At 39.6% G+C, this 20,011-nt stretch overlaps 1 protein-coding gene across 1 annotated transcript in view; it reads right to left on the bottom strand.

Moving 5' to 3' along the window:
* WDFY4 (WDFY family member 4) overlaps positions 1–20,011 on the bottom strand; it is a 122,462-nt gene that overhangs the window by 79,916 nt on the left and 22,535 nt on the right. Inside the window, exons 10-19 of the mRNA XM_079312866.1 lie at positions 19,726–19,830; positions 18,692–18,882; positions 15,589–16,199; positions 11,489–11,582; positions 6,748–6,962; positions 5,819–5,913; positions 4,651–4,858; positions 4,306–4,382; positions 3,406–3,624; positions 2,224–2,408 (exon numbers count right to left, since the gene is read on the bottom strand). Coding sequence (XP_079168992.1) covers positions 2,224–2,408; positions 3,406–3,624; positions 4,306–4,382; positions 4,651–4,858; positions 5,819–5,913; positions 6,748–6,962; positions 11,489–11,582; positions 15,589–16,199; positions 18,692–18,882; positions 19,726–19,830 — 2,000 coding nt within the window. The remainder of the gene's footprint in view (positions 1–2,223; positions 2,409–3,405; positions 3,625–4,305; positions 4,383–4,650; positions 4,859–5,818; positions 5,914–6,747; positions 6,963–11,488; positions 11,583–15,588; positions 16,200–18,691; positions 18,883–19,725; positions 19,831–20,011) is intronic.

Here is a 20,011-nt window from a genome sequence, read left to right as displayed (position 1 = left end):
CACCCAGCCAAGGTCAACCCACCATAACAGTTATCAACTACTGTTCAGAAACTGGAATTGGAGAAGTACTGTAAACAGAAGAATTTGGAACGTTTAAGCCTAACTTTTGTTCCATTAATACAGTCAAAAGACTTTCAAGTATTGGCAAAGAAAAGCCTTGTCTTGACTCCAGACATATTTTTCCTTTCTTAACTTCATAACCCTGACTGTGACATTCAACACAGAAATTCAAGTTACAGTTCCCACTATGTACTGGCATAAATGAAGAATAAACAGTTTTTGAGGAGTGTAGATTGTCCAATTGCATCAGTAAGCTTCAGTGGAGCTAAATTGTTTAGGAAACAGGGTAATTTCTTTCTGGTACCAAAATAATGATTTGGCCTCCTAAACTGAGTCTGTTACTTTATTTAACTGTAGAGAGATCTAGCAGGAAAAAAAGTAACTAGAATTTGGTAGAAAGAAACTATTTTGTGTTTTGGGGCTTAGCCCTGTCTTCAACAATTTACTGTTACAATGGGAGACCCCAAGCATTTACTGGTCTCTGACTACTGAGATTTAGAAAACAGGGCTGGTCAATATTGAAAGGAGTTGATACTTGAGTGAATAAATATTAGACTTGATGCAACACAGTAACACACCCCACTCCAGCTCCACCAACTAAAAACAGCCTTTGGTACTGTTAACAACCTTTGTCCATTTCTAACTTCTTAGACAATCTTTTTTTATTGTACATATCAAGATGAAGTCTTGCATTAAGTCAGCGAACCCAACACTAGGATGATACTTTGTTTACTAAAGGATTGTTTTATTTATATGAGCTGTTTCACTGAGTGTTAAACACACTTGCTGTGAATTCTTTCATCAATTGCAATGTTTAGGCCTAGTTTTATTGATGACTTTCAGTCTCATTTGAAGGAAGTCAAATTAAATTAAATTTTCATTCTTGAAATGGATATAGGTCCCAAAAGGCATTTATAAGACAGATCATTTTTCTCAAGTATGGGAAAGAGAATATTTGGAATTAAACAGGTTGTATTTACAGGGGAAGAACAAAACACACAAGTGAGCCTTGCATGTGCTGAGATTGAATTGAAATATGGAACAAAAAGGAAGAGACCGAGGTTAAAAATTCAATTCATAAAAGGATTCTACTCAAAAACCAAAAATCCACCACACCAACAAGAGATATAATAGAAAGAACAGGCTGCATTTTCTACACTGTATTCAGAATCCAAAAGTCAGATCTCTGAAATAGTATGAGATTAACTGCAAAACCAGGAGCATGATGATATTAATAATAGAAACCAGGGGCTATTCTCATTTATCTAGTAGATTATGAACCCTTCAGGTGCATTTGGATTACTTTTGCCTGATATTTCATGCAACCTGAGAATTGACTGCTGTGTAACAAAAATCACAAGAAATTGCAAATTAGGGGAAATACCAGTACACCAATATTAGCAGTGAACTCATTAATAGATATCATCTCACACACTGAACAACTAACCAGAGGAACACCTATCTGTTCCTGAGTGCTCAGTGTGCTAGTGAGGAAAAACACTACTGATTGCTCAAAGGGACAGCTTGAAACATGACCAAATGAGATGCTTGAGGAAATTCCTCCCACCTTTGGATTCCTGGCCAGTCACAGCAGCTTATTTCTCTGTGACCTTTCCATTTTTCCAGAGCATTCTTCAAAAGAATGAGTGGAGACTCTCTGCATAATTCATCACCTTTGCAGGTTTTAGCCTAAATCCAAGTCATCCTTAATTTAGGGCTCTCTGGTGCCACCTCCCACCTCTTTGTAGCTGGCAGCTCCTGTAGATCTTGGGCTTAAATTAATAGATCCTCTGAACCACTAGTAAACTCAGAAAACTGTGACCTAAGGGTATAACTGAATTCAGCAATGTAACCCTGAGCTACCTGCAACCCAGGTATCCCTGAATCTAGAGAAGTATCCCCACACAAATGGCCCTGGAACTAGTTCAAACATCAGTATAAGCTGAGAACAAACTTCTGAAAAGCAGCACAAGTACACCCTGTTTTAATGGGTTTCTGAGCACTCAAACCCAGCACAGTGGCACATGTTACATGTGTTACACAGTGTTACATGTGCAAATCACCATGCTTTGAGTTTCTCAGATTAATAGGTGCATTGGGAGGTGAAATGAAAAGCAATGCAAGGCAAGAGTCAGGCACAAGATCTATGCAGAGAGCCTTTACCTTTGCAGAGCCAAGCATCTGACCATTTATATAAGCTGACACAATGCAGTTCTTCTTTGTTTCCTTAGCAACTGTCACTGCAAGATGATGCCACTGGCCAGTGACCAGAAGTTTACCACAGGCAAACTGGACTTGCCCTGGAAATGGGGAGGGATTTAGGACCTCACCCTCAGGTTCCATAATATCTGTAACAGCAAAAACAGGGATAAGCCAACAGAAATTACTCATCTTCACCTGCCTCTGGAACACGAATTTCAACTGTGACAGAAAGAACGTGATGCTCTGTGGGTGCAGTGTGATTTGATGCTATTATGTCTGATGTCTTTAAAACACTGCCCAAGGTCTGTTATTAGGATGTACAACTTGCACAGCTCTCAAGATCCCTCCAGCACCCTGTGTCAACCTCCCAAAAAACACCTGCTATCTGCCTTGACACTATAAAACTACTCTGAACTAGGAAAAACCCAACATACTCAATAAGATGAGAACTCCTCAGTGTATTTACAGAGTTAGGTGACACAGAGAAAAAGTTCCCAGCAAATCTATGAAATGATAAAAGTCTCTATATTAATTTGTAGCTTTTATGAAAAAAGGCAAGCTGGAATTTTCATCATTATCTAAGGCAATCAGAGCACTCACACAATGTCAGCTGTGCATGAAAAAGTCCCAGCTACTATTCCCACTCCATTTCCAACCTCCTCTGGAATATTCAATCACATTTACATTTGAAGTACCTACTCTACTCAACAAGGAAAAGGGGATAAATATCAACAGGGAACAATATTAACAGACTGGCATAATAGAAAACACTCTGAAAGCAAGGAGAGGAAATGAGTTATTTCATTAGGAAGCTAGATCACTCCCTAAATCCTCAGTCCCACTCTCCAAACCTGCTTAGTGTCACACAGAACAGACTGCTTCAAACCCAGTCTCCACAACTGCACACCACAATATAAGTGACACTCAAAATTTTTCCACTGAATATTGCACTAATTCACAATGCCTACAGCAAACTTAAAAATGAAACATGGGTAACAATTACAGTCACAACTGGATTCAAGAAGAAAACTGAAGAGAAATCCCATTAATGTCCTGGGCACTTGAAAGGAGAGGAAATGTATTAATGAATGTTCCAGATAACGAGAGGATACAGCACTGCAACTTGATTGAAAAGAGCCTTACCAAGTGGCTGGAATTCCACTTCTTCTGTAGAAATGACCAAGGAATGGTCCTGTGGGAAGAAGCTTACAGAAAAGCAAACAAATTCTTGCTCAGTCCTTGACATGTGCCTCACCACCGTAAGGAAGCGGAGCGGATGGCTGCCGTGCCCCAAACCAAACTTGCTAACCAGGAACCAGCAGGAGAGAGTCAGGCCACTTGAGGGAGGGAACATTCTGCTCCCTGTGGACAGGAACAAAAAGAGCATTAATTGTTGTCCTTGTGCAGCCATTAGCAAACTGCTTTCTGTTTCATTCCTACATAGCATGGAAGAACCAATATTAGATTATGGGGTTTATTTTCTGTTTCGTTGTATTTCATTGCCTCTATTCAATATCACAGGGATTGTACCTATGAGTCTGTGCACATGTAAATGACCTAAATCTGACTGATGAGAAATGATCACTAGATCTCCATGCCATGAAGCAGATGAATTAGCAATCTCTGAGCCAGAAACAAGTTCTCAAATTTCACAAAAATTCAGGGAGCAAAAGGTACAGCCATTTCCCAGTCCACCCAATAGAGGATTTTGTTGTATAGGACAATCCCATTCAGTGACAATTCCTATTCCATCCATAGGAGATGACCCTAAAATCTAGTGGCTCTTACTTGTTGAGACTGTTTTCTTAGAAGCCTACTTTACATTTGTACTGCCAATATTAATTTATCACGCCGTGAAGCTGCACCCAATTCCCCATTTTGCTGAGCAGTACAAGTTACACAGTTCAGAGCTGCTCTGAGACCCAGGGACAGAAATGTTTTGAAATGCACAGCTTATGTGCTGCCCTTTCTTAGAGCTGCTGAATGCTTTCACTGGGGCTGGGAAGTCAGTGCTCTCAGCTGCAGGTGAGTCAAAGTGCTTACCCACACCAGTCCCTCCTGAGACAGATTGGTCTGCACTGGATCCCATGACTGTGGCTAAGGTAGGGAGGTACAAACACCTATACAAAAGCAAGCAAGAGCCTGTCATCAGAAAAAAAAATCATCCCTGAGAGTCACCAGTGAGTTCTGGTATTGCAGAATCATGCAGCAAGGCAGAGAGCAGGCTCTCAGCAATAACAGTAATGAAATATGTTGAGAGCATTGCTGCATGGAAGACAGCCATGGAGTACATAGATTAAGATGGGGAGAGAAGTGAATAGTTACTGTGTTCAGAGTAAGGGCTTGGAGACCCCAGAGCAGCTAAACTAGAAGCAGCAGCAGCAATACCCATAGCCTTCCATGGACATGTCAAACTCCACAAATGATGGGGCTAAAGCAGTGCTGTGCAGCTGGAAGTTCCGAGGGGATGTCATGGAGATGAGGCTCATGGCAGTCTGCAGTGCCAGTGCAGATCCCTTAGACAGGCAAGGGGAGGTCCTGACAGGCACAATGCTCTGAGGGTCAGATTTACTGTCCACCACACTCTCTTCTGAACCTGGAAGATGAACACAGTGCCTAACCAGATCAATGTCTGCAAGTCTTTTCCCAGTCACAGCTATTGCCAATATTCTATGCATCCCTGCTCAGAACAGCACTTCATGCTCTTGAGATAACACATCCTCAGCAGCCTACAGAAATCTTACAGCAGTACAAAAAATATTCCACTGAAGGCATTTCAAAATGGGAGGTTGTCAGGAGAGCCATAGCCATATTTTCTTCCCACATATCTTCAGGCAGCTCCAGAACTCACCCTATTAAAAAATGTCCCAAACTCATTGGTTCCATTTTTCTTACACCAAGACCATTCATTCAAGTCTGCTGTAACAGAATAGTCACAAGCAACATGTGGGAGAGGATTTGAAGAATGACTGCAAAGAACATAAGACCCAAGTACAGACCATGCTGTATCAGGTGTCTCAGGCATGAGACTTGCTTAAGCACCAAATACTACTATGCTGCAGCCTCTCATCTATAAAAGATCTATAAAATAGCAGAGAAACAACTCAGATGGAAAATAGCCTGCAAAAGCAAGGTAGATTACTAGGATATCCTGCAAAAAGCAGTGCTATTTATTCCCATCCTTATTCTATTTCTATTTATAAATCACAGGGGAAATATGCTGCAAACAAAGGAGACACTCTCCTTTGGAGAATGTTAGTATTTTTATAAACCATGTCCATGTCTGATCCAGCAAAATCTGAGTCTATACTCAGCATCCAACTTGAGTAAAGATATTATAATTTGATCTCTGCTTGCCACTAGATCAGCTCTCAGTGTTGGTCAAGTGCCACCCAATCTGGGGAATACCCAGAAATACCCAGAAAGTCTTCTAGACAGACTCCACCTTCACAGTGACTGTCTTGAAGCAACCTAGTCAAGAACATTTTCCTGTCATTTCAGAGATATCTCTAACTCATCCACTGTATCAGCAACAAGCTGTTCATTGTGTGCTTACCTGCATTAGCTGAATCCTGACATGACAGAACCTTGGTCTTGTTTGCACTGGGCCTAGAAGGTAGCAATGGAGAACCTCCCAGCCACAGAAATTGCCTAACATGAAAAAAAAAGCCATTTAATATAAGGAAAACAAGCCAGACACTTTTGAACTCAAAGCAACCATGCAAATAGAGCTTAGAGTTCCAGAGAATGCCAAATATTAAAGGCATCCCAAGTAGAACAGAAGAAATGTTTTCTATTGTAGCAGCACAAATATTTTGCTTGCTTTACATTTCTTTTCAAGGTTTTCCTGTTGAAAAAAAATCAAAGATTTCTCTTCTTCATTAATATTTTTTAATAGCTCTAATTTTTCAGAAAAAGAAAATCTATGGGTTGGGGCTTTTTATTGAATTCTTTTTTAAAAATCCTATTCCTTATTTGAGTGAAAGAAATACAGTCTTCCACCGAATATTTAAATTTATCTGCATTCTGGTAGATTTTAGGTACTGCATTTGTTAGCATTAATGAGGAAAGTGCAACTTCAAACTGGAAACAATGACTGAGGAAGAAGATTGCACTTTTTATTTTTGCATCTGTCATTGACATGGATTCAAGACACGAGAGTAATTTTTACTCTGCAGAAAACAGCTTCTCTATATAAACACCAGGAGAGAATAACCCTGGTTGTTTTGCAATGATTTAATTAATTCATTCAAAAATGGCTTTACAACCCCAGCAGAGATGATGCAGCAGAACTCATACCATCTTTAGGAGTCACTTAAGCATATATCCTGCAATCAATTAGAAAAGAGGATCAACTGAGACTTGAAAGAAAAGGCTGAGTCATGCTGAATTAGATCACTACATGAAGCATCCAATTATTTTATAAACTTTGCAAAGAAATGGCACCACTAGAGCCAATTGCTTCCATTAGGTGCAACCTTCTACCTTAACACATGTGGCTCAACAGCCTGTGATGCCAGCTTCTCAAACACCCTGGTGAGGGGCAGGTGCAGGGGGTGGCTGTCACTGCAGAAAGCATCCTGGCAGGAGCTGACCATGGTGCTCAGCAGCCCAGACTCACACACCACCTGACGACTCTTCTCTGACTTCACCAAGGACTGGATGTGATCAACCACAGCATGCTGGATTTCCTGGGAAAGCTGAAAGAGACACCGAAATAAAGTCACAGGGCTGGAACTAAACTGTACAGGGCAACTGATTTATTCTGTTTTAATTTGTTTTGCAATTGTCAAATCCCTGAGTGTAAACATCTGGTTCAGAAAAGAAGCCCCTAAGGCAAGAGGCTCAAGCAGAACTGCATGGCTGTTCTATCAAGCTCTGCACTCAAACACTGTGCATATATTCATCTCAGCAGCTGCCTGGCCATCCACAGCTCAGCTTTCCTGCCTCAACTCTGTGACAGTGAAGGAAGAAAACAATCAGCTGTCATTCAAAAACAAGGGACCACCACCAAGGGCAGGTTATTAGGCATAAGTTCCAAGACCAACACAGGAACTCAGAATACATTTAACATTAAGCCTGTGGGGAACCATATTGACATGATTTACTCTTCATTCTAAAAGCACTGTTCTTAAAACTGTATCAAGAGATGTCATGAAACTATTTTAAACACTTCTCTATATGTTTTGTTGAAATGAAGCTTTGCTTCATTATTGCTTCTTAATGATCTTAAAGTCTCTCAATTATCATAAATTATCTTTAGAGCAATTTGTTCCCAATTAGAAATGCATTGTACCCCATTGACCTAACTAGATTTTATGTAAAAGTAACTGGATCATATATTTAAACACAAGTCTTACAAAGATGAATTATTCCTTATTTCCAAGAGCTTTCAAGCTTTCTCATATACTCATCTAGGAAACAGGTATGCAATTTTTTAAAGAAAAGGACAACAATGGTGACAGACATGCAAATGAAGGCAATGGGATTTGATTTTATAACATGAATGAGAAGCAACTGGATTCAGAGTAAGCTTATTAAATGTAAAGAGGAATTGAGTTCTGCATTTTCCCAGACAAAGCCAATACAGGACAGTTTCAAAGCCAATAAGCAATTTGTTTTCAAAGTGTCCCCAGCTGCAACACTTAGAAAACAATACATCCATTGCAACATACATACTGCTTTTGCAAACTCAACTACCATTTGTCACATCTGAAGGGTGAGTTCTTTGGATAACATTTTCTTCTCTCTGAAGGACTATTCATTGCCAGGGACATATGTTTCACTGTGCATTGCATTGCACATAGAAAGCATCCATCAGACTAAACTACACTATTACAGTGTTTCAAAGTCCCACTTACAACTTTTAAAATATTTTAATTAACATTGTACTCCATTTCTGACTATATGCAGGAAAGGATCTGCCAATACCACTAAACAGAGAATGACACAGGTCTTGACTAAGTGAAACAACTGGTTTATTCCAAAATAAATTCAATAAAAGCATAATGGTGTACAAAAAGATTGATTGTTTTCATTAGCCTAGCAGCTCTGTCAATACCAATATTGCCTTGTTTGGAATAAAATGAGCTGTTTTCATGGATCTTTGTTCCAGTAAAATGAGATTTTTGTGGAAATATTAAAGGTGTCCAGGAAACCATGCTGTGTGTTTCTGTAGGCATGGATTGATTTTCTTAACACCTATTACTTGCACAGTGAATCAGGATATTGAAGGTACAATTAGAATGTGGCTGAGCTCTGTCTTAGGTTAGAGTTTTGAGGGCAAATGTCACCAAGCAATTTGCCCAATCTACTTAAGTAGTTCCCAGATTCTTTCTCCTTAGAGCCCATAGTTTCAAATCTTGGTAGCTGAATTTATTTCACTGTTATTCATTGTGAAGATAATTATGCTATATTCAATATAAGCAGAAATGATGAACTTTTGCCACTGTGCATTCACTTCAAAAGGATGTAATTTCCTTAGATTGAAGAACAATATAGCAATAATTATGTGTGCAGAAATACTTTAAAGTTTTCACTTTTTTAACATCTACAGGAATAAGGGTCTTTTAAAAGGTGCAAAATCCTTGTTGATGGACAATGTTTTACAACAGTAACTATGACAACAGCTCATCATACAAGAGGCATGAATGAAAATAAAAAGGAAAAAAAAATCCAGCTGAGGAAGCAATAGTATTATTTAGTGAAAGTATAAATCATTTACATGAATTGCATGAGAATTATTTTTCATCTGTATTCAGAAGAAACCTGCCAGGATGATAAGACAGAATAGAATCATTCTTTTATTCTCTTCTCAAAAGTTCTTTCCTTTCCCCTACTCACCTTTGTCAGATCTAGACAATCTCTGTATCTGACATTTACAAATGGGAAAGATTTTTCATGGTATTCTGGAATCTTTAAATTTCAGTCTAGGATGAGATGTGTCTGAGAGGAAAGGTCTTCTTTTTAAGGGAGAAAACATGCTGTGAATATCCTGGGCCACATATCTGAAGTGAATGCAAGCCTGTCTTAATTTGCTAAGTGTTTGAAACACGTGCAATGCTATCTTTCATCACTGAACAGACAACATATTAATAAAAGGAAAACCTATCTTGCATGTGGTCAAACAACATGAAGTCTGATGGAAACTGGCTTAGTTCCAGTCATGGACATGAACATGAGCAATACCCTCCAAACTCAGTTTACTGACTCAAAGACTGTTTACTGACTCAAAACTCTTGGTCAATTTTAAAGTTTTAAGCAAGTATTTGTACCCATGACATTGAAATTATTTTTTAATCATGCCTAACAATGGCAGGAATATGCATCTACAAATCTATTCTCCTCAGCTTTTAACTGTCATTCCAGATAGTATAAGAAATGGTTGAAGTGCAAAATCACCTGTTTTACCATCTGTTACTGGGTTTTCTACACAGGCTCAACATTGCTCCAGCCCATCATTTCTAGGGTCTGACAAAGGTCACTGAGAAGTTGCAAAATTGACAGGAAATTGATATTATTTCTGAGGGTCAGAATCAAAAGTACATTAATTTTATTGAGCTCTATTAATGTTTCTGTAAAAGCAATGCTTTCTCATTGCCAATTCTGTGAAAGCAAAGGAATTTAACATGACCTGAACTGATTCTAAGATTTTTCCAGATTACTCCCGGACACTCGGACCTAAAATATCTATCACAGTATTAAAACAATCAGAAAGAGATGAGTTATTCTCTCTTCTTCTCCACATTTGCTCCTAAAAAAAAATTCTTTTTGATTCAATATTAAATTCAGAGCAAAAAACCCCTTAAGACTTTTTTGTGAAAGTCTCCAGTACGTCCACAAAGCCATTATTTCATCTCATCTAGCTGTTAAATACTGTGGCACTAGAAAAAAAAATAGTACCCTGTTTGGGACAGAATGTATCTACCTAAAGAGTAATTCCTTCAGTTATTTTCCTTCTACCAGGTAGCTCCCCTTCACTAGCCACTGAGGTTAAACCTTTTGCATTAGATCTTGTCTGACTCCTGTGTTCCAAGCAGAATCTCCTGGCACAAGGGCACATCCAGTGATATATGTTATGATTAAAGGTATTAATGTCCAGCCTTTTATGTCTCTTTCTGGCAGCATCAGTGAGCTGCCCAAGCTCTGAAATATTCTATTCATTCTCTGTCTCATTCAATGATTTTTGAATAGAAATAGCCAGGAAAATTCTATTTTTCCTTTATTCTTTTTTATGGTTTATTTTATGAGAACTCTTCAAGACATTTGTTAACTCCTAGCTAGAGTTTGTCTCAGGACCTTGCAGAAAAGTGGTTCAATTTTACCTGAGACAATCATATTCACAACAGCAATACTAAAGCACTACTAGTAAAAATTCCTTATTGCCTAAGAAAAAAGAGTGAGAGAAAAAGAGAAAATATGAGCATAGTTAAATACATAGCTGAAATTGCTGGAATTTGTGCTCTAGTATTTCATACTTTTAAGAACACTGCCATCTACTGAGAAACTGAGAAGCTCTCCCTCTTACAGAGCTCAAGTCCTACAGCCAATTCCAATTTCTTGATGACACTCTCATCCAATTAACTATTCTACTTGTTTCTCAGAAATTAATTGCTGTAATTAACAAAATTTCACTAGCTGATGGCTTGATTCCAATAAACAGAGTTGGAATGTGCCAGCAGTTACTTGTCCCTTTCAGAGCTCTGGATGAACAACCTGGTTTTATTTTGGTCCCTCCATGTTTACTTTGACTGCATTCAAGTATTTTAGACCAAACAGCCAATACAATATAAGCAGCATCTTTATTCATAGTGGGTGTGTATATATATATATATGGAAGGATTAAGAAAGAAATTCTTAGCTGCTTTAAAAGTTTATGCATAATTAGGTCTGAAGAGTCAGACTGTTCTGGTTTCTAGGCCTGTTGGCAACACTTTAAACAGTTTTAACAGGGCACTTCTGCATCATGCATTTGCAATCAGTATTCTGGGACCAAAATCCATGTACTGCATCAGGCAGGTACAGAAATGCTTCAGCAAACTGACAGCTAAAAGACTTTGTTGTTCTTACAACTGTTGACTCAGTGAAATTTGTGCTGTTCCTCCTGACAGTGTTTTGGTTAATTTTAGTACTGCCACATTTGCAAAGATGAAGCAATTCCTGGAAATGAAGCTACAGAGAAGTAGAAGACATTGTTTAGATGGCATTTTGATATGTTCAGACTCACCTGAGCATGTCCTTCTCTGTACAGCTTTGGCAATAACCTCACCATGACACAGACAGCACCTGGATGGACAATGGTGCAGTCTCTCATTTCCAACCTGCAGTAAAAAAGCACAACATTATTAACAGCAGCAAAGATGTTCTGAAAATGTTCCAGCAGAGCACAGCATTAAATCCTCTTAGTAGCAACCAGGCTCAACACTGGAAACTAAGCAAGCAATACAAATGACCCAGAAGAGCTGGATGCCTCCTTAGAGTAACAAAGACCTGCTCATGAGCTGACAATTGAAGGACCTGCACATTCAAAGATGTGCAGCAGCCTCTTTAAACAAATTTTGCCTTTGAAGGTATTTGCAGAACAGAAAACAGACAACCAGAGGAATTGTTGATGCATTAGTCCACAAGCAGTGTTATCCTTTCATTTTCTAGGAGTTTATAACTTGGGTTATATTGTAACTTTAGTACTTTAAAACACAATGGAAATAAGCAAAGGTGAGATAGTCTTGATGAAATTAGTATGCCACTCTCCCCTTCCAACACCAGAATTTGCCTAAAGTAGGAAACTAAAATTTACTGCTTCCCATCAGTTTTTATTTTTGCCACTTAGGATCTTTTTATGTTCAGGCGCAGAAAGGAACTGAGGAATCAGAGACATCACAGAGAAGATCTGCTAATACCATGATGCAGGCTAGAGATCAGATATATCTCAAAGATGATCCCACAGCATAGCAAAAACTCAAGTTTAGGCACTACAGGCTCATCCTGTTCAGAGTATAATCAGAATTTCTGGGTGCACCTCTGAACTGGAGCTGTGTGCACTGTCAGAAACATCTGTCCCAAGCAGATCTCACAAGAAAAGCAAAGGCAACATCTAATGGCTGTAATTAGACTGACAAAATAAAGCACAATATGCTTTATGGACTGTATAAAACACAAGGTAGAAGTATAAGGGTAAACATTACAAAGAAAAAAAAAAAACTTTTATGAGGGACGTAAAGGAGGGTAAAAAGGCTGCAATTAAATATTTGTTAGCCACTGTCAAAAAGGCTCATCTGGTACAGCAGAACAAGGAGTAATGTGTAGCACACTGCCACACAGTGACAAATAATTTTTACTGCACCCTCAACAAAGTTAATTTCAAATTAAGTGCTCATTTGCAATATTTTCAGTGCAATAAATCAGAATCAGGTCTGGTATAAGGAGTTGTTGCAGCAGAGGTTTCAGTGTGAATACATACACCTGTACATGACATGAATTTGGGCAAGTTTTTAAGTGTCAAAGAAAAAAGTACACTGAAAATATGCTCTCCTCTCATCTGCCTGAGAAAACCCACACTGTTTTAAAAGAGAAAATCCAGGCTCACTGAAATAAACAGGGAGGAAATAATGGTTGAAAAGTTGTCTGGCTGGAAGCAAACCTGGCAGGTGAACACGAGGCAGAGTGTGCCCAAGTGGCCAACAAGGCCAGTGGCATCCTGACCTGCTTCCACAGGAGTGTGGCCAGCAGAACCAGAGGAGATTCTCTCCTGTCCTTGGCACTGGTGAGGCCACACTTCCAGTGCTGTGTCCAGTTCTGAGCCTCTCACTACAAGGACATTGGGGTGCTGGAGTGTGTGCAGAGAAAGGCAACGAGGCTCATGAAGGGTTTTTAAGAATTCATAAAAGCCTTTTCCCCAGCCTTCTCTGTGGTTTTCTCTGAGGTCCTCATTTCATGGCCTTAGTGCAGAAGCTGTGCTCCTGTTCCAGCTCCTCACCTCTGCAAATACCCCATGTCCCACACTCCTGCCCCAGGGCTGCCCAATCAGCCCTGTGATTCCATCCCATCTATCTCACCAGCATCATGCTGGGAATTGTAAATCTGCTCTGCACTGGCACCACTTGAACACAAGACAAATAAGAGGATTTGGGGACAGAATGAGATGTAACAAAGAGCCTGAAGGGCCATTAGCACAGTGAGTGCTGTGCTAACAGCAGCTGCAGCAGCCATGCTGCTTGGGTGGGCACAAAGAAGGGCTTCCCTCCCAGAGATCAGCCCCAGTTCACACAACTGGCAGCAAGCTGTGTCTAATCACCAGGAGCAAAAGGCAAACCAGGGACCCCATCTGCACAAAAGGTGTTTTAAACATTGCTGCAGGAGCAGGAACACAGAGGGCTGGGTTTGGGATGGGAAGGTCAATTCCCGTGTTCCCAGAAGCTTGTGGCATCCTTGACCACAAGACAGTGGAAGGCACTCACATATTATCCAACATTAAAATGCTAACTTTGCTATGCATTAGTCACAGGCTCCTGCAGGATCACCTCCTTTCCCTGCCTCCTTGGGGATATTAAATATATGTTGCAAGATGGGGCATCACAGGCCACCTACACTGGCTCCAAGTTCCTCCTTTCAAGCAGCATAGCTGCTGCCTGAAACATTTTCAGGGGGAAGTGTGAGTGTGGAGTACAACTAAGAGGAAGCTGCTTTAGGGGAACAACTGGCTTGCAGAAATTTTGGGATTTCTTATTCTTATTTTCATAAAATTTACTGGTGGAAAAGGATACAGGCTGTATGGCATGAAGAATGTCAGCTTTCCAGTACATGCTCCTCTTTTGTGTTTGTGTACACTTGTCATGGACAGTATCTAACCACTCCTAGCTAATCTGGCTTTCTTTGGTGCCTTCATGTCCCAGAACCAAGACAATCCCAAATCAGACACTGTGAACTGAAAGGGTCCCAGTTTACAGGACTCATATCTCCACAAGTGGTATTCAGTTACTGTACAGCATCACATGTCAGCAGGCAAAACAACACAAGGACACAGGAAGCCTTGCTGGTTTCAGATCTAGTCATTTCAGGACAATCAGAAGACAGAGCCACACCCTTCCAGCATTGCCCCAGCCTACTCTCTCTCCCCTAATATCCCTGGGCCTCCTTTATACACAGACAACAACAGACAGTGTACTTCTCACAGCTGCCACCATCTCTGTACTCTTTGCACATGGACCCATGTTCTCCCAAATCAGGCTAGGAAGATCTGCTTGGCAAAGAGCATTTACTCTTCATGAGCTATACCCAGTACTCTCTCCAGCACTGGGTATCTAACCAGAAACTTCCAGTGCAATTTAAAGAGTTGTGACAGGGAGGAAACAGCTCCATGACTACTGTAAAATCTGCTGCACAGGGAACAAAGAAATCCACCCCATGTTTTTTATTTGCTTCAAACAAGTATAACCAGAAATGATTATTCAGCCTGTCTCAGTACTCAGGGAAAAGAGTTCTGTGACTTCAGTGACTGCTGCTACATGTGGCAGACAGCATGCCTTGATCTTTAACTCGGAAGATGACTTTACAATAATCTACAGTGAGGGTTTAAAAAACCTCACACTTATCAACTTAGCTTTTTCAAGCATAACTCCAACCAGAAACATAAATTTCATAAAAGGACTAGGATTCAAGATAAAGCTAGAGAAAAACGAATGGACAGAAAAATCTCATGAGTTACAAAATGCAGGTGATTCAGAACTGATTCACTGCTGACAGCTATGTTGATTTCTAGTATAGTCTTCCCTTCCTATCAAGGATATATTCAAAGGATATATTCATGACCTTCATTCAAAGAGTCAGGCAGAATGACTGTTCCTTTCCCAATTTTCTCTGTTTCATCATGAATAAATGAGTGTGTCTGCACATGTGCTTGGACACATATGCATGAGGGAGCATTTAAAATACCTTAGCATAACTATTAGTTTTAATGTATTGAGTGACTGGAAGCAGCTTTCCACATAATTTAAAAAGTCAAAATTGATCAGGCACAAACTTTAAGTCCCAGAAAACTTCTAAGATTCTATTCCTGCTCCTGCTTTGCAGGTATCAGAATCTTCAACATAAGCTTTGCAACTCTTGGGGGTCTGTGTCCCACCACTGCACTAAATCCTTATATCCCATTTTTTTCATTATTTACCTTTCCAAAAGCATTGATTTCTGCTGCCTGGAGGCCTGGGAATTGGGATTGAACTGATTTGCTTACCCTTTGCAGGTGATATCACACCTTACCTCATTTTATTACCATATAAAACACACATACTAGCCTTAGCACTCTATTTGCTGTAGTAAATAAAAGCTTACTTCACTTCAGGGTTTCCCCATAGCATGTAAGCAGAGGCAGGTAATTTGTTGCCTAGTCTTTTGAAAGTAGCAGGATGTTCTTCTTGAGCTGGGGGTCCCTCCTGGTCATCTCTTGATTCTTCTCCCACCTCTGTTTTCCTCTCCTTAAAGTAGCTTTCCTGATGGAGGGTTCCTTTGATCATAAGATCAAGAAAGTTCAGAATCCAAATGCAGTTTTTCAGCCACGCTGGGAAAGGTTCTGAAGAGCAGAATGCTGCATCCAAGAATTCTGTAAATGTCCTCTTCTTCTCAAGGCTCACATGAATTTGCCTTTTCCCTTCTGTCCAGAAGCATCCAAGTGATCCAAGATCCTCTGCCATCTTATCAAAGAGCCCATTCCTCTGGAAGAAGTTGCTGTTGACAGGGTCTAGGTGCAGGGCTGCAGCTATCCCCTGAAGAGTGTAGAAAACCAGCTCCAACACACAATTCTGTCCAACTGCTGCCCACTGCCCAGATGGAGGGTCATGCAATGCACCTTCCATGTCTGAGAGCAGGGACAGGAGCCCATTGAATCCACTGCAGGTTCTGAAGGCTGAATGGCTCTTGGGACTCTCCAGTATCCTCAAGAGTGACTACAAATGTTGGGAAGAAGGGAAACAAAAGAAACACTTAAATCAAGGGATAAAGAAGCTTTAGAATATTTTAAAATTTCAAGTTTGCAAATCCTTTCACTCTGAAATTTCACTCTTTGAGGGGAGAGGGGAAGATGGCCAGGAAAAAGATCATCACTGCACAACTTCTCCTCCTCTCTTCCCCCATATACCAAGTGAATCATACAACCAACACTTGAATGCACCCTTAGGAGCCACTAGAGCAGTCACCCTAACAGGTACAGAACAGTGCTGCAGGAAATTCCTGCTTTATGCATCCTAGTCAGTTTGGCCAGAGGTAGTTTCATATCTTTGGCTGTTCTCTTATCAGTCTTCTCAGACTCTCTCCAGAAACCTGCCTTTGCCCTTGGTAAATGGAAGTAAAGATTCAATTGCAAATCCTTCTCATGGAAACTGGCAGGAAGGCACAGCTCTCTGCAGACAACTCTTCCTGCAGCCCTGAATGCACATGAGAACCCACACTAGACTTTTGCCCATATGACTGAGAAGGCCCTTTCCAAAAAACACAGTGACATGGGATGGCACAAAGAATATTGCAAGCAGCAGGCTCTCCTCATTAAGAAAGACAAAATTACCTTTTCTCAGCTGAGGTATTTTTAAAGTTTGCACAACACTTTAGAGGAAATAAGCCATAAAAAGTAAGACCTCAAGACAATGAAGTAATTAGATTTTATCTAACTTCAATAGGTTTAAAGTAGGATATAAATGAATTCCACTTGACAATATTACACTTACATAAAAACAATTTAAACTATTTGCCAATTTTGAATGCTATGGGCTTGCCATTTTAAAACAAATCTGAAAAAGTTATTAAGAGCTGTGCAAGTAAAATTGGTGAGGAAAAGGAGCTTGCAAGGAAACAGTCTACTGCATTTGAATATAATTGATCCCAAGTTTTTGGGATGTCACCACACAAGTTATTTTTCGCTGGGGCTTTTAAAATTTGATGCTGCACATTTGCACATTGGAAAGGGTTAATTTTACATATAGACCTCCCCAAGAGATACTCAATGAAAGAGCTTTATTTCACAAGCTCCTGAGGAGGAACAATTTTTAGCAGAAATATATCTGCCTGTAACAGAATCTAGGACTGTGAGAAAGGGTTGCCAGAACAGAAGGGGGAGGGGGCACTCTATTACTGTCATTCAATTTGGTATGATAATGTATCAAACCAGGCAGAGACTTCTGAACAGGGAGTAAATTTAATAACTTAGAGTTGAAGGATGGCTTTAACACATTCCAGAGTAGGTCAACAGTAAACACATTTCCTGCAGCTTTAACTCAGTTAGAATTTAATCGCCTATGAGTTAGTATTCCTCTGTCTTGAATCTATAAAACTGATGTCTGCTGGAAACCCCCTAACTCAGTTACTGCTAACAGAATTTATTTCGCACATTCCATTATTTGTTATTCCTCATAATTGTCCATGAGCCACACTGGAATATGGCAGTGCTAATTGCATTTGGGCTCAGGCTTTAACAGCTAAATATACATTAGCAAATCAATCTGAATTTGTGTGTAACACAATCACAGTCCCAATGGATAAAGAAAATAAATTCATTTGCTTACATTATGCTTTAATACAGTTATCATTTGTCAAAATTAGACACTGAAGTTGCATTTATTTTCATATTAGTTTGGACACCATACTCAACTTTTCCACAGGTATTGTTAAAGTTTACTGTTTCAAAAAAAAAGCTATAAACTTTGTCCTTTTAAATTTTTAAAGAACATAGTTCTTTTATTATAGAAACAGTTGTTATATTGTACAGAAAAGTGAATTCCATTCACACTTGACAGAGAATGTAGAAATAAATTTTAAAATCGGTGCTTACAACAGTGCTGCTTTTCAACTGGATGCCTATGACCCAAACCAAAATGAAGCACAGTGATCCTCTCCTCTGTTTCATTGCTTAGGGATCAGACAGTCTGGGGTCCATAGAGGCTATGACTAGTCCTAATTTTTTCCTCCAAACCTAAATAAAATTCTTCCTTTTCATTGCCTAATCTCTTTTTACATACTTGTGTTTGTGAGAAATGATAAAATTAAGAGCAGCAGAAGTTCAGCCTTTGAAACTTTTCAGAATGAAGCTGTTCATCTCATGCCTACCCTGGCTCTTTCAATCTCACTCCTTCACATCTTAATCCTCTTTCCAGATACCCACTTTCACTCACATTTCTTTCTCCTTTCTCTGTCACATTACATAGAGCTGCTCATACAATTGTGCCTTTAGCATTTACATTTGTCCCTCTCGCATTACTATTTAAATCTTCAAAATACTTTATAATCTGATACTGAGAGAAGGCATTGACCACACATGCATTGCTAAAAATCCAAGTGCCCAAATTAACACAATCTAGAGCTGGCCTATGGCTCTTCCTTTTGCTCTTACCACCTTGAAAAATGATAGTTCACAAGAAAACAATGCTCAAGTGAGAGCCACATTAATTACCTTCAGAAGATCTAGTTTCAGATGCAGTTCCCATTGAGTAGAAGAACAGAGGGCCCCAATGATAATGCTCATATATTCTTCACAACTGATGACTGATAATTGCTCCAAGATGTTGAGAGTAGAACTCCTGTAGCACTCATCATCCAAAAATATCTTGACATATGGCACCATTCCATAGTCCTTCAGAACAACTAGGGACAAATACATTATAATTTGTTGCTTAAACTATCCTTTGCTTGTAGTTTTTACAGGCAGATTTTCAGTGCTGGTGTGAAGTGCTACATTTCTACAAATACAGTAGGACAGGTGAGAAGAGCAGCTGGTTGAGCTAAAGATGAGACAAACTGAATGGCACAAGAACAACTAAGGATAAAATGACTGGATGACCATGACTTGCAATCATCAGAGATGACAGCTTCCCAATACAATAATGAATGAAAAGGAAAAGACACCTTAGTTTCAGCTTAAGCATCTCTTTCATTTAGGAAGGGAACTTTTTGACAGTTTCTGAAAATATATTTACACTGTACAAGAGGCTGCAAACAAGATGATTCTAGGATTCCAGTATTCAGTAATGTTCAGTGCTGTACTGTGTCCCACAAGATTCTCTGCAAAGAGACTTCTTAGATTTAACACAAATGTACTCATTTGTTACTCAGTATGTACCTGAGCCAATCAAGATTTCAAATAACAGATATTATGGAAGAAAATCTGGATGAACAAACAAAACACATGAGTCAAGTACACACACTTTTTCCACAAGCCAAGTTTGTGCATTCTGTATAAACACTTCAGGAGTATGCACGGGGCTGAAGGAAACAAGCTGACTACTGGGACAAAGCTCATTATGCAGGATGATAATACCTTTGTCACATTTCTTCCTAGTCTAACACAGCTATCCCTGCACTTCTAGCTTTTTTTCTTTCATTTTTGACTAAACCACAAAAGTCAGAAAATTTGTTGGTGCTCCTTAAGACCATGGCCACTTACCACCAAACATCATTAAGGTAATGCAGTCATATGTATTTCCTTACCCGTGTTCCTCACAGACCTTGCTGTAAGGGCAGCCACCATCTTCAGCATCACAACATTTAATTCCTTCTCAGGGCCTTCTTTCAGACCAGGCAGATCAGTTCCAGCTGTCAGCATATTTAAAGTTATGTTACAATATACAAGAAACAAAAGGAAGAATTTTTCTTGCTCCAATCTCAAACTTCCATTCTAGAGAACTCTAAAATAAGACTTATTCAAAAGTGTGGGCAGAATGGTGCCACCCAGAATAATTCAACATACACTGGCAAAGAAAAGCCCAGAACTGCT

This window comes from Erithacus rubecula (genome assembly GCF_903797595.1).
Source record: "Erithacus rubecula genome assembly, chromosome: 9".
In the NCBI taxonomy this organism is placed as follows: Eukaryota; Metazoa; Chordata; class Aves; order Passeriformes; family Muscicapidae; genus Erithacus; species Erithacus rubecula.
Note: the sequence above shows the minus strand (reverse complement) of the source record. Positions and strands in the feature narration are given on the sequence as shown.